The following is a 15,709-nucleotide window of genomic DNA, read 5'->3' on the forward strand; positions in this document are numbered from 1 at the left end:
AGAAGTGATTTATGACCTGTCCTGAAAAAAAAGTGATTTATGATCCATCTTTGAAGTTACAACCGTTACACCACCCCTGCAGTCACATAACCACAATTCAGGCACTTGACAACTGACTGACATTTACGACAGTTGCAGTGTCTTGTGGTCACGTGATCTCTTCAAAAGTAATAGCTCCCAGCGCTTGCTTCTTTTTAGTGGTGTCAGTTATAAAATGCTTGATTATAGTTATTTCATCAACCTCTATTACAGCCTGTCCATATATTTGGGTGCTGTTTTTTCAGCTTGAAGTCCCACAAATTCACCATTTACTTATGTACGAGACTTAGCTTCTTCAAAGTTGGTTTTCAAAGAGACTGTGTGCCATCAGGTCATTGTTGACTCTCAGTGATGACAGATGGATTGTTTCGATGATCCAAAGAGATACACAACATTCCAAGTTTGTTGTGGTAATTTGGAATTAACATCGCAGTAGCTACTAGTTACCATAACATCATGTTGCTCCTTTGTATTTTTACTTTATTGCAAATTTATCTGTAGATATTTTAGCTAGGTTATCCGTTTCAGTGGCATTGTATTTTTATATTTTCAGAATTTTTTTAAACCATAACTACATATCTTGACACAACTCTTCAGAATATCTTTTTAAAAGCCAGTTATCAAAAACTAGTAGACAATGTTCTTTTCTTATTCAATAGTTAGTCTTAGTGCTTTCATCAAAGCATAATTGTCACACTACAATGCATGTTCCCTCCCTTCATAGATGAGAGTGATGTCATTCATATAAAATTTATGCTGCTGCATTGCTGCTTTTATCATTTCTCTCCCATGGATGTCCTGAAGAGCGACAGAATGTGCACGGTGACATTTACACACCCCTTATATACTTGTGTACAACAATGCAATGCAAGTAAAAAAAAACACCATGATATCACAATAAGCTTCATCCTTTTGGCATCATCATAATAGGAAAGGATGCCTATGAGCACAGGTGCTTTACCAGGAAAATGCTCCCCCTGCCCCAGTCCCTGTGGATCAAGTGCTACAACAGATACAATTTACTGTTCACGGTGGCACATAATTTATCCTAATGTGCATTGTGAAAGATCTTTTACGAATGCGCTGCATATCCTTATGATATATCCTGTGGGAATAATATACACATGCAAATTCCACAAAAAGGTGACATGCTTCCTGACTGATTTCTAAATATATGGGTTCTGATTCATATTATTTGTATTCCAAATGATTCCATAGATCCAAATCAGCTTATGATTATATCAAAGAGGATACCCCTTGCAGCTGAACTACAGTGCTGGAGAAGACTCCTGCGAGTCCCTTGGACTGCAAGGCGTTCAAACTGGTCAGTCATAGAGGAGATCAACCCTGACTGCTCTTTAGAAGGCCAGATCCTGAAGTTGAAACTCAAATACTTTGGCCACCTAATGAGAAGGAAGGACTCACTGGAGAAGAGCTTAATGCTGGGAAAAGTTGAGGGCAAGAGAAGAAAGGGAGGACAGAGAATGAGGTGGCTGGATGCAGTCACTGAAGCAGTAGGCGTGAGCTTAAGTGGACTCCAGAAGATGGTAGAGGACAGGAAGGCCTGGAGGAATGTTGTCCCTGGGGTCACAAGGGGTTGGACATGACTTCACAACTAACAACAACTCCCCTTGCAGCATCAATGACTAAAAATGGCAGTCAAACTTGATTTGAATAATGTGCTTTTTTGTACCTTTCTGTTTGTTAGCAGGTATCTAAAGCAGACAAATGCATTTTTGCTACTCATAAAACTGTCCTAAATTGAGGAGGATTCTGCTATGGGTTCTGAAAGGTGGTAAAGGTAAGGTAAAGGTTCCCCTGCACATGCGTGCTAGTCGTTTCCAACTCTAGGGGCCGGTGCTCATCTCCATTTCCAAGCCGAAGAGCCAGCGCTTGTCCAAGGACATCTCCATGGTCATGTGGCCGGCATGACTGGATGCCAAAGGCGCACGGAATGCTTCCCACTGTAGTGGTCCCTATTTTTCTACTTGCATTTTTACATGCTTTCGAACTGCTAGGTTGGCAGAAGCTGGGACGAGTAACAGGCGCTCACTCTGTTACGCGGCACTCGGGATTTGACCCGCCAAACTGCCGACCTTCTGATTGATGAGCTCAGCATCCTAACCCACTGAGCCACCGCGTCCCTTGAAAGGTGAGAAAGCCTCAAACAATCCATTCTGTTACCAAGAGATAAGCAGGACCCACACAATCAGAATTTCTAATACTCAAAACACTCTGGTATTTTTTCTACATTTAAGACATCTCATTCACTTTATGGTGTTTCCCAGCACTATTTTATTTGAAAAGTCAAACTCGAAGAACAGCTGCTCTGCTGCAGTCCTGTGTGCACAGCACATCAAAATGTACATTAAATATAATTTAAAAATTAAGGGCAAAATAAAATAAATATAACATTTTGTTGAACACGGAAACAAACATCAAGAAGCACACTACAGTAGCTAATGCGGTTTCTTGCTCTCTTTTGTGTATGCAGGCTCAATTAATACAAATCTCTCAAACTGTGCTTAGCACCAAAAATGGTGTTACTTCTGAACAATAACAAAAAATCTGTAGGATGCAATACCCTGACTTCACAGTCTCTCCCCAAGAATAGATGAAAAATGACGCAGTTTCTCCTGCACACTTTCAGCAGGTGGAAAAATCCATTCTGAAAATAAAAGGCAAGTAAAGTGCTTATATAATCCTTAGAATACAACTCAGAATTGAATGCTCCAAAGGACACAGATTCCAAAGGCTTAGGGTGCAATCCTATACTAGCATACTTGGGTAAAGTCACATTATGAAACGTACTTCTGAGTGAAGAAGTATAGGATTGTACTATTGAGCATGCTTAAATCTCTACTTGGTCACAGCCAATGGAGGCACTCTGAGTTAATGATGGTTATGAAGCATCAGTGACATATAAAATGTATCAATTTTTTCAATCATCTTTCTAGACTTTTAAGGAAATCATATACATGCTTGCTCCCTTTGATATAGGAAATAATACAAACTTTGCTTGCTGATATTTCTTCTGCATTTTTTCCCCTTGGGCAGTAGATGGTTTTATCTTAGCCTGTCACAATAAGCTATTATTTTGACATTAAACCAGTAAACAAAAGATCACTATCTCAGGTTGATATAATAGGAAACTCCATAACGGCTTATGAAGCAGAGTGCTTCATTCATTCATGTAGTTACGAATTCATCGGCGGAAGAAGAGGACTAAAGTCCTGTCTTCTGGTTCCACCTCTAACTTCCAGAGGAGTCTATATGTATAGTGCAGGGGTAGGCAACCTCGGCTCTTTTATGACTCATGGACTTCAACTCCCAGAATTCCTGAGTCAGCTATGCTGACTCAGGAATTCTGGGAGTTGAAGTCCATGAGTCATAAAAGAGCCGAGGTTGCCTACTTCTGGTATATAGTGTTTAGGTGCAACCAGCGACAGTCACCTTCCATAAAAAAATCCTTTTGCCCAAGATAAGATTGTACATTTTTGATCAAGAGAGGAGGCCTTAAAAGATAGGACCCTTGAAGGTGGTTGTGTCAATGAACACAACTCTAATCTCCTTTCTACACTTTTATCTGGCCCAAACCTATAAAAATAATTTATCTTCCTTTAATAGCGCAGGTATGTTTCCAGCTCTTCCCCTCCCCCTCTTCACTCCTCATAGGACATGGTTTTTATGGTCTCGCACATCATTACATATTCAACTCTTTGGAGACAAACCTTAGTACAGCTAATGAAAGTGGTGACAATACATCAAACATAGATGCTGGTAGAGCTGATGTCTAAAATTGAATCTGTTACAAAAAGTGGTCTTACAGAGCATCTATAATTCCAAAAATAGCATTTGGATTAAAGGGAGGAGGGGAGAGAACACAATGTCAGCAATTGATACAGTACTTAAATAAGAAGCAATACAGCAATTGAAAAGTGGCACATTTCTGAGTATTTACTATCTTGTTGGTAATGTAAAAAACAGAACCCCAAAATATCTGAAAGCAAAGAACAACTTTGCCTTAAACTGAAGTTTTGCTGATTAAAACAATGTATGTGCCAGGAGTCCTGCAACATTAACAATATAGATCAGCCTCTCTGATCAATATATTGGGCAAATGTTTTCTCTTTATTTAAACAGTCCTTTTTGAGACCATTATAACCTCGTTGAGGTCAATCTTTTCATTCCCCTTCGCTGGGCCAGGTTGGAGGACAATACCGGTTCCAGCCTTGGTGCTTGAGGCGTTTGGTTTAAAGCAAAGTAGGTGGCTGCCATGGCACCCTGCAAAATTAAAAAAGAGGGAGATATAATAATAATAATAATATAATAATATAATATAAAGTTGGAAGGGACCTTGGAGGTCATCTAGTCCAACCCCCTGCTCATGTAGTACTTCAGAAAAATCACTTTTTCCCTCTTCCTAGGAAAAGGCACGGCTGCTTTAAAGAGATGCAGATGTGCTACATTCATGTTCCTGCAACCCAAAGCATCTTTTCAAAACTGAATCTGATCTACGGCTCAAAACTAATATATTGGAATAGGGTTGGCCAGCAAATTACATCTTCCCCTTCTAATCTTACCAGAAAAATGTAGTTTTATATATGTTGCACATTGGTATCCTTTGTCACACCACCCACTTTAAAGATAGCGTGTAAGGCAGGGATCTTTAAACTTGGCCCTTTTATGACTTGTGGACTTCAACTTCCAGAATTCCTCAGCTAGCATGCCTGGCTGAGGAATTCTGGGAGTTGAAGTCCACAAGTCATAAAAGGGCCAAGTTTGAAGACCCCTGGTGTAAGGGAAGAGGTAAAGGAATTGCAAGCAAGAAATGCAACGATTTATATCAGAGGATGTGATATAGCTTGCCAGTAGCTTTACTGGCTACCGCTATTATGATGCATCAGGCTCAAAAAGATAAAGGTTTCCCTTGTCCAGTCATGTTTGACCCTAGGGACGGTGCTTATTTCCGTTTCATAACAGAGGGAGCCAGTGTTATCAGAAGAGGCTTACATGATCATGTGGCCAGCATGATTATACACCGAGACACATGGAATGCTGTTACCTTCCCACCGAAGTAGTACCTATTTATCTACTTGCATTTGCATGTTTTCGAACTGCCAGGCTGGCAGGAGCTGGGACAGGATTGGGAGCAGGATGTTGTGCTTCTGTACTCAAACAGCCAAAATTCCGCTTGACATGCCCAGCATCTTAACTGCTAGGCCACTGCACCCTCTTTCCTACCAGTTCATTACTCTTACTGACAAATAATTCATGACAGAGATCTGCAACGTTTTAGAGTCTGAACATCACTGCATGATTATTGTGACCTGGTTCCTCCCCAAAAAATGATTTTTGAGGTCAGCAGATTTTGGGAGTTCACCTCAACTTTACACTAAGGCCATATTAACAGATATTGTTCAGCACTTTCTCATAAGATTGCATGAATATAGGTGACCTTGTAGGAATTAGGTTATTTTTTAAAAAAAAATAATTTTGAGATCTTTGAGGGGAGGGGAGGAGAGAATTAAAAATTCTAGTCCACAATGAAATAATGTGGCTCGTTCTGCTTGTATGTAAAGTCAGGTTAACTATTTTAGCATCTTATTTATTTATTTATTATTTATTTATTAATTTAATTTGTATACCGCCCTTCTCCCGAAGGACTCAGGGCGGTGAACAGGGCAATACATAAAAACAAGATACAAAAATTAAAAATTATTAAAAAGTAATTAAACAGTGCCCGTAATAAATTAATACAGATTAAAAGTTAGAATCCATTTATAAAATCCAACCCCGTCCCATCAGGCCAGGCCACCATATGAGACCATCACCAAGTTTTCTATATCTAAGAAGTGGCAGTATTTAGACATACCTTTACAAGATGAACATCTTGTCTGCTGAGTTGATTCTGGGAGAGATACTCCCTGTTTACTATCCATGGATGCCTTAAAACTTGGGCTGCTGTTAAGCGCTGATGGGGATCTACATGAAGCATTTTTGATACAATATCCTGCAAAAAATGATAAAGAGAAGGTTACACTAATGTTATTTTACTGAAAATAATAAGCACTCTGTATAATTATGATTATGATTTCAAGTATGGAAGAATGGAAAATGGCTTATGAAGTCAGCTTATAACAGTCTATATCCTTTCAGGGTAATGAAATTCATCTGATGTTGGGAGGAAAGAGAGAAGCAGACGCTTCAGGACCTCAAGGACAAAATGTTCCTATCAGGATATTATATTAAAACTGTATTCATAAGAAAAGAAACCTTAATTCTGATTTCTTGGACAATAGAGCTAAAGAGTATTCATGGGGCTTGGGTTGCAATTATTGTTCTGACTTGGTTTTTGCCATGCCTACAAAAGAGTTGTTTTAACCTCTCAATGTATTTCCAGCTACTTTAATAATAAATAGGATATATTTATTAAGATTAGATAGGAAGCCAGTATGGTGTAGTCCTTAATGCACTAGGCTGGAAATTAAGAACATATGAGTTTAGTTCTGCCTTATAAATAAAGCAGCTGGGTGACTTTGGGCCAGTCACTCTCTCTTAGCACTAAGAAAGAGACAATGACAAACCATGTCTGAAATTTTGTCAAGTTAATTGCAGTGACTAGTGCAGACAATCACCAGGAATCAACAACGAAGGAAGGAAGTTTGAGGAGTTCAATTTATTTGTGATATGTATCGCATATGTCCCTGCCATCCATAACTCTAATTTTAATTGAAATATATATAAGTAGAGTAGCCCTCATTTAGCTAGTGTCTTGGACAGAGATTGTTTGAAGTTACAACAGTGATGAAAAAGTAATTTTGTGACTTATGCCTGCATTTATGACCTGAACTTTTTCTAACATATTTTGGCCATTGCAGTTAGTTAGTATGCATTGTCCTGTGTCTGACCTGTCCCCACCTCCTCACACATGGTAGAGATATTGCTCAAATAAGCTATAGTATCTCTTCCTAAGCTGCTTTTATCCATGGTGCAATATGCCCCTTAAAAATGCTAACTACAAGTTAGGTAACAAGCTTAACTATGATCTTAATTGATTAGACTCCTCCAGCCCATTGGTGCTGCTGACTGACAGGGACAAGACCCTAATCAATTCCACAGTGAAGAATTTTTGTCTTCAAAGCAGCTGCAGTAGAGTATGCTAGGAAAGCAGTTAACACTAGCACATTGCTTTTGATGTGTATTCCCCATTGTTTGCCTTCTTATTCTCTTGTAAGCCCTTTCTCTACAATGAATGTATTAATTCTCTTCTTGCTAATTATCCTAGCCCTGGCGTCAGCATTCCAAAGGGTGTGTGAATTGAGGAGAAAGGACTATAAGATTTGTCCTTTTACCCAGCTTTCTCATAAGTCAAATTCCAGAAATCTTCCCAACTGTTTGAGCTTACTCTGCTATTTGTAAAGCAAATAATAATAATAATAATAATAATAATTAATAATAATAATAATAATAATAATAATAATAATAATAATAATAATAATAATAATAATAATAATAATAAATTGTAAGGACAATTGTGGTCATTCACTTAGTGATCACTTTGCTTAATGACCAATTTCTGGTTCCAATTATGGTAATTAAATGAGGACTAAGTATACTGCTAGTCATAATTTCTCTCTAAAAGTGTATTTTCAAATTACTTTAACACTAAAGATAAAGAGTCGGGAACTGTGTTAAAGTATTGATGATTGTGGTAACTGCTGGATCACTAATCAGAGGTGGCAATCCTATATTCATTAATGTGAGAACAAGCCTTATTGAATTCATTGAGAATTACTTGGAATATACTATATAAGACTTGTAAATTTTGATGTATACAGTACATTTATTTGGAACATGTAAATTCAGAGAATTTGTGTCAAAATCTGCAATTATCGAATTCCTCAAATATCTAAAACATAGGATAACGAACTTCATGTAGATTCACAACAGCATCTGACTATTCATTGCTGAAAACAAACTGCTTGATAAATTAGACTTTGACCTGATTCAGTGTTTACTTTTACCAAAGTGGAAGAAAAGAAAATAGATTGAACCAGATCAGTCTGCTCTTTTCTTTGTCTATACTAATTCTGAACTGCATTGAAGTTTAGAAACCTAGAAAACTGTAAGATACTGAAATGAAGATAAACATAGTCAAGTCATTCATTTGTCTGAGATGGAATAGGTTCTCCTGCTTAAGCAGGGGGGGGGGGGGAAGGGGCTGGACTAGAAGACCTCCAAGGTCCCTTTCAGCTCTATTCTATTATTTGGTTCTAATTTAAAGAAAACCTAAGCCACATATTGCTCCCCTGCTGCTATTGTTTCCAAACTATTGTAATAATGCTGCAAAACATGGCATCTGTGCAATACATGAGATCAAGTAGGCATTTTAGATATAATGCATATCAATATTGGGATTAATCTTTAATCATTTCAGTTAATTGCTCTACTTTTATGGATAATCAGAAAAATTGTAAACATGAGGTATTCCCACTTACAAGAAGTAATTATGCATATTCATATAGTTGCCATTGCAGTTTTTAAGAAACTGCTGCATTTATTGTTCATTTTATATGCATTTGTTTTAAATAAATGGAGGGTAATCCTGAGCAACACAAACAAAATAAATGGATATAACAATCACAAGCAACGTATTATGAAGCATTATTTTACCTTTGCAGCATCAGATATGGAATCCCAGTTCCCTCCTGCTAGAGCATACTTTCCGCTGCCAATTCTAGCCAGAATTTCCTCTGGGGTATCATCTGGTCCATTTGCAAAAGGGGTGAACCTGTTAAATAATATGTGAAAGAGATGTAGCAGCATGATCAAAGCATAACACTTTTGACTTGCATACAAAAAGCCTTTCTCAATGCTGTGCTCTTTATATGTGTAGAGCCCCAATTCCTAATCTCTTGTAGCTTGTTAGAATCTAGCATGCTTCTTTTTTGGAATCCCTTTCAACCAGTGGTTTTCAAACTTGGCCCTTTTATGACTTGTGGACTTCAACTTCTAGAATTCCAGGCACACTGGCTGAGGAATTCTGGGAGTTGAAGTCCACAAGTCATACAAGGGCCAAGTTTGAAGACCCCCACTTTAAACAATTCTGGTCCAGGCATTTTTCTTCTTCTAATCAGGTTTTTAAATCTTCCATACTACAGTCACAAAAATAAACATATTTTGTCTATAAGGTAAATCTGTCCTACATTTTAGCTTCTTAAAAAAACATTATGATATGTTTTATGATAGAAATATGTCTAAAAGTCCAAACTTGAAGTTCTAAAAAAACATGAGCAGGGTTGGATTATATTCCTACAATATGACCTTTTTTCCTTTTGTGACACAAAGCAACACTTTTAAAGAGCATTGTAAAACTTTCCATTATGAAAGGTTTTATAATACTAATATATCACAATTCGATGGTCATCAAACAAAGTACCGTATATACTTGAGTATAAGCCGAATTTTTCAGCCCACTTTTTGGGCTGAAAAATCCCACTTCGGCTTATACTCCAGTCAACAAAAAAAACTTACCGAGGACTTGTGCGCGGCCGAGGCTTTGGTGCTTCCGGGATTGCGCGCACCTCTCCCAAGCAGCCGCCGTCCGGAGACCTGCCGAAGTTTGGGGAGGTTTGGGGAGGTGCGCGCGCACCTCCCCAAACCTCCCCAAATGTCGGCAGGTCTCCGGATCTCCGTGCCTTGCCTGCCTGCTTCTTTCCGCTGCGGAAAGAAGCAGGCAGGCAGGTCACGGAGATCCGGAGACCTGCTGACGTTTGGGGAGGTTTGGGCACCTCCCCAAACCTCCCCAAACGTCGGCAGGTCTCCGGATCTCCGTGCCTTGCCTGCCTGCTTCTTTCCGCTGCGGAAAGAAGCAGGCAGGCAGGTCACGGAGATCCGGAGACCTGCTGATGTTTGGGGAGGTTTGGGCACCTCCCCAAACCTCCCCAAACGTCGGCAGGTCTCGGGATCTCCGTGCCTTGCCTGCCTGCTTCTTTCCGCAGCGGAAAGAAGCAGGCAGGCAAGGCACGGAGATCCCGAGACCTGCCGACGTTTGGGGAGGTTTGGGGAGGAGATCCGGAGACCTGCCGACGTTTGGGGAGGTTTGGGGAGGTGCCCAAACCTCCCCAAACGTCAGCAGGTCTCCGGATCTCCGTGACCTGCCTGCCTGCTTCTTTCCGCAGCGGAAAGAAGCAGGCAGGCAAGGCACGGAGATCCGGAGACCTGCCGACGTTTGGGGAAGTTTGGGGAGGTGCCCAAACCTCCCCAAACGTCAGCAGGTCTCCGGATCTCCTCCCCAAACCTCCCCAAACGTCGGCAGGTCTCCGGATCTCCGTGCCTTGCCTGCCTGCTTCTTTCCGCTGCGGAACGAAGCAGCCTGAACGAAGCAGGATGCTTCTTTCCACTGCGGAAAGAAGCAGCCTTCTTTCCGCAGCGGAAAGAAGCAGCCTGCCTGCTTCTTTCCGCTGCGGAACGAAGCAGCCTGAATGAAGCAGGCTGCTTCTTTCCACTGCGGAAAGAAGCAGCCTTCTTTCCGCAGCGGAAAGAAGCAGCCTGCCTGCTTCTTTCCGCTGCGGAACGAAGCAGCCTGAACGAAGCAGGCTGCTTCTTTCCACTGCGGAAAGAAGCAGCCTTCTTTCCGCAGCGGAAAGAAGCAGCCTGCCTGCTTCTTTCCGCTGCGGAACGAAGCAGCCTGAACGAAGCAGGCTGCTTCTTTCCGCTGCGGAAAGAAGCAGCCTTCTTTCCGCAGCGGAAAGAAGCAGCCTGCCTGCTTCTTTCCGCTGCGGAACGAAGCAGCCTGAACGAAGCAGGCTGCTTCTTTCTGCTGCGGAAAGAAGCAGCCTTCTTTCCGCAGCGGAAAGAAGCAGCCTGCCTGCTTCTTTCCGCTGCGGAACGAAGCAGCCTGCCTGCTTCTTTCCGCTGCGGAACGAAGCAGCCTGAACGAAGCAGGCTGCTTCTTTCCACTGCGGAAAGACGCAGCCTTCTTTCCGCAGCGGAAAGAAGCAGCCTGCCTGCTTCTTTCCGCTGCGGAACGAAGCAGCCTGAACGAAGCAGGCTGCTTCTTTCCACTGCGGAAAGAAGCAGCCTTCTTTCCACAGCGGAAAGAAGCAGCCTGCCTGCTTCTTTCCGCTGCGGAACGAAGCAGCCTGCCTGCTTCTTTCCGCTGCGGAACGAAACAGCCTGAACGAAGCAGGCTGCTTCTTTCCACTGCGGAAAGAAGCAGCCTTCTTTCCGCAGCGGAAAGAAGCAGCCTGCCTGCTTCTTTCCGCTGCGGAACGAAGCAGCCTGAACGAAGCAGGCTGCTTCTTTCTGCTGCGGAAAGAAGCAGCCTTCTTTCCGCAGCGGAAAGAAGCAGCCTGCCTGCTTCTTTCCGCTGCGGAACGAAGCAGCCTGCCTGCTTCTTTCCGCTGCGGAACGAAGCAGCCTGAACGAAGCAGGCTGCTTCTTTCCACTGCGGAAAGAAGCAGCCTTCTTTCCGCAGCGGAAAGAAGCAGCCTGCCTGCTTCTTTCCGCTGCGGAACGAAGCAGCCTGAACGAAGCAGGCTGCTTCTTTCCGCTGCGGAAAGAAGCAGCCTTCTTTCCACAGCGGAAAGAAGCAGCCTGCCTGCTTCTTTCCGCTGCGGAACGAAGCAGCCTGCCTGCTTCTTTCCGCTGCGGAACGAAGCAGCCTGAACGAAGCAGGCTGCTTCTTTCCACTGCGGAAAGAAGCAGCCTTCTTTCCGCAGCGGAAAGAAGCAGCCTGCCTGCTTCTTTCCGCTGCGGAACGAAGCAGCCTGAACGAAGCAGGCTGCTTCTTTCCACTGCGGAAAGAAGCAGCCTTCTTTCCACAGCGGAAAGAAGCAGCCTGCCTGCTTCTTTCCGCTGCGGAACGAAGCAGCCTGCCTGCTTCTTTCCGCTGCGGAACGAAACAGCCTGAACGAAGCAGGCTGCTTCTTTCCACTGCGGAAAGAAGCAGCCTTCTTTCCGCAGCGGAAAGAAGCAGCCTGCCTGCTTCTTTCCGCTGCGGAACGAAGCAGCCTGAACGAAGCAGGCTGCTTCTTTCCGCTGCGGAAAGAAGCAGCCTTCTTTCCGCAGCGGAAAGAAGCAGCCTGCCTGCTTCTTTCCGCTGCGGAACGAAGCAGCCTGCCTGCTTCTTTCCGCTGCGGAACGAAGCAGCCTGAACGAAGCAGGCTGCTTCTTTCCGCTGCGGAAAGAAGCAGCCTTCTTTCCGCAGCGGAAAGAAGCAGCCTGCCTGCTTCTTTCCGCTGCGGAACGAAGCAGCCTGCCTGCTTCTTTCCGCTGCGGAACGAAGCAGCCTGAACGAAGCAGGCTGCTTCTTTCCGCTGCGGAAAGAAGCAGCCTTCTTTCCGCAGCGGAAAGAAGCAGCCTGCCTGCTTCTTTCCGCTGCGGAACGAAGCAGCCTGCCTGCTTCTTTCCGCTGCGGAACGAAGCAGCCTGAACGAAGCAGGCTGCTTCTTTCCACTGCGGAAAGAAGCAGCCTTCTTTCCGCAGCGGAAAGAAGCAGCCTGCCTGCTTCTTTCCGCTGCGGAACGAAGCAGCCTGAACGAAGCAGGCTGCTTCTTTCCACTGCGGAAAGAAGCAGCCTTCTTTCCGCAGCGGAAAGAAGCAGCCTGCCTGCTTCTTTCCGCTGCGGAATGAAGCAGCCTGAACGAAGCAGGCTGCTTCTTTCCGCTGCGGAACGAAGCAGCCTGCCTGCTTCTTTCCGCTGCGGAACGAAGCAGCCGGCGGCGGAGGCTTGCAGAACGGCGGATCGGCTTATACTCAAGTCACCAACTTTTTCCAGTTTTTGGGGGTGAAATTGGGGGTCTCGGCTTATACTCGAGTCGGCTTATACTCAAGTATATACGGTATACATTTTCTCTATAAAATCTACATATTTTGATAAACATATTTACTTTCTTTAATTTCAAAACACAGCCATTTCAAGATGGACATCAACTGGAATAAACAACTGCAAATAATATGCCTTAACTTGCCTGTAACGAACCTGACAATTTCAGTCATATGAATCTTTAGCACTCAGCTAAATAATTCAAGCGGTATTCACTATAAATGTCTGGATCAGGGGTCTTCAAACTTGGCCCTTTGATGACTTGTGGACTTCAACTCTGGGAGCTGAAGTCCACAAGTCATCAAAGGGCCAAGTTTGAAGACCCCTGGTCTAGATTGTGTTTCTGTCTTTATGTTGCCATTGTTTTTCTTTACTGACCTCCAAGATTGACCAGGTTACAGATATTAAAAACTGTTTGCACTTACCCTGCTAACATGGTATACAACAAAATCCCCAAACTCCAGATATCACAGGCTGCATCATAACCCTGCCGTTTCAGGACCTGCAGAAAGGAAATGTAAGTATATTTTACTGCTTTTGAGAGTTGCTGAAGATTTAACTGTTGCTTGCTTCACATGTAGGTATGTATTCCCTCACGCCAATAAACCCTGGGTCCAATTCAAAGTTCTGGTTTTAAACTTTGAAGCTATTCCTGGCTTGGTTCTAGGGTGCTTTAGGGACCATCTCCTCCAAGTGGAATTTGCATAGTCCCTGTGAGAATGCAGAAGGAGGGACATAGACTTAAAGGTACTCCTTCTCTAAAATGCTTAGGAGCAATTCGCCATTGGAGTTCACCTTGTATATTGACTATTAGCTTAATAAAGGTAAAGGTAAAGGTTCCCCCGCCCATGTGTGCTAGTTGTTTCCAACTCTAGGGGCCGGTGCTCATCTCCGTTTCAAAGCCGAAGAGCCAGCGCTTGTCCGAGGACGTCTCCGTGGTCATGTGGCCGGCATGACTAAACGCCAAAGGCACACGGAACGCTGTTACCTTCCCACTGTAGTGGTCCCTATTTTTCTACTTGCATTTGTACGTGCTTTCGAACTGCTAGGTTGGCAGAAGCTGGGACGAGTAACAGGCGCTCGCTCTGTTACGCGGCACTCGGGATTCGACCCGCCAAACTGCCAACCTTCTGATCGACAAGCTTAGCGTCCTAACCCACTGAGCCACCGTGTCCCTTAGCTTAATACAAAGTGGCAAAAGTGATTTACTTCAATGGACATTTGAGACTTATACTAGGTAATTATGACTGACTGTGTCAGTGACTGAATTAACTGTAATGTTTTTATTCTCCCTTATGTTTTATGTCAAAAGCCAGAAGTCATCTGCAGCTAAGCAATGTAATAATGTAAGTAAACAAACAAAAGGATCAAAACATATCTCACTGATTGACTTTCACTCACTCAGTTTGCCCAGTATATTTCATTAAAGTATTCTGCTATGCATTTGTGTCTCTGTGTGTGTGTGTGTTAAACCTGAAACTGGGAAAAACACCTCCCATTTTTGTCTTTTACAACCTTCGTGTGGAGGAAGTACTATTACACTGAATACATTTTTATTTCTTAATTGAGGGTGCGTCTAGCAACTTCCCAGATTACTTTCTTATTTTAACCCAAACAGCAGGCTGCCCACCTTGCCATTCTATTCCGAGTAAATAACATAATGCAGAGTGCAAAAAGAAGTAAGAAATAACAAAAGAAATTAAAGGCAAATCTAGTTTGCACTGTATGTCTTTGTACCTTCCTATTCTAAGAAATCATTTGTGCCTTCATTACATCCACCACCTTTTCTTCCTTAAATATCCCATTTATCTCTTTTTGAGAGTCTTATTATTGGAGGTTTGTCTTGAGCAGCGGGTTGAACTAGAAGACCTCTGACATCTCTTCCAGCCTTATGATTCTATCCAAGCACAACATTCACAATCTTCCCTTTCCTCTTGACCCATTCACTCTTCCTTCATATAATTGTTCTGCACCTAGACCCTCGTTCTTCTTCTCTCTCTAATGAAACCGCTTCAATAAATTTCTTTCATTTCTGTATTCCATACACATTTTTTTGGTGTTCATTTATTCCTTTCCCTATCCCTTCTTGTTTTACTACAAGTAGTTTTTTAAAAAAAATTAATCTATTCCTACAGTATCCAGTTTACTTTAATGCTTCTGACGTACCAAAGTCTTACCTCTAAATAACCACAGGGTGAAAATGTTCTTATATACAGCCATTTTTGCTGCTTTCAACTTTATTCTCCAGACCACATACAACCAAGAGCTATCTACTAAATGTATATGTCTTAAAATTCCTCCATTAAAATAAAAATTCCTCCCTAAATCAAAAACTTGTTCAATGTACTTTTTTCCTCACACTCACACATTTTTCAAAGATTATCTGAAGAATAAAAATCTGGTCTGCACATTCCCTGCCTGGCATAAAACTGAACTGCACTTCTCAAGATTTTGCTCAAAGTTACAACATATCTTCTTTGGTACTTACAACCTGGTTCTGAGGTTCTGATGGCTTACAACCCCCCGACCCCACCCCACCCCATCCTTACTCACACAACTTTTAGCCTTTTGATCAGCAATCCATTTACAGTTTTTGAAGTGCTACAGGTATGCAAAATCCCACATGTTACTCCTTAGAATTAGCATGTGGGATAGGAATACTCAATTATGTTTTATAAATGATTAAGAGAATAACAAGATTTGGGCTTTTATGAAGATTGATATGAATTTTCCTAACTTAGTTTTAATCTAGTACCTTTCAGAGCTATCTAATGAGATTTTGTAAATAAAATATAGATTCATGAATGTGCCTCTGAAGAGAACAAATGATTTTCACCC

The 15,709-nt window shown here is 42.3% G+C and overlaps 1 protein-coding gene across 1 annotated transcript in view; it reads right to left on the reverse strand.

Annotated features, from left to right (window-relative positions):
* Nucleotides 1–4,145: 4,145 nt before the first annotated feature.
* Nucleotides 4,146–15,709, reverse strand: part of RPS6KA2 (ribosomal protein S6 kinase A2) — a 143,771-nt gene continuing 132,207 nt past the window's right edge. The window contains exons 18-21 of the mRNA XM_083366367.1: nucleotides 13,297–13,373; nucleotides 8,716–8,833; nucleotides 5,915–6,052; nucleotides 4,146–4,323 (exon numbers count right to left, since the gene is read on the reverse strand). Coding sequence (XP_083222493.1) covers nucleotides 4,198–4,323; nucleotides 5,915–6,052; nucleotides 8,716–8,833; nucleotides 13,297–13,373 — 459 coding nt within the window. The 3' untranslated portion in view covers nucleotides 4,146–4,197. The remainder of the gene's footprint in view (nucleotides 4,324–5,914; nucleotides 6,053–8,715; nucleotides 8,834–13,296; nucleotides 13,374–15,709) is intronic.

Source organism: Vipera ursinii (genome assembly GCF_947247035.1).
Source record: "Vipera ursinii genome assembly, chromosome: 1".
In the NCBI taxonomy this organism is placed as follows: Eukaryota; Metazoa; Chordata; class Lepidosauria; order Squamata; family Viperidae; genus Vipera; species Vipera ursinii.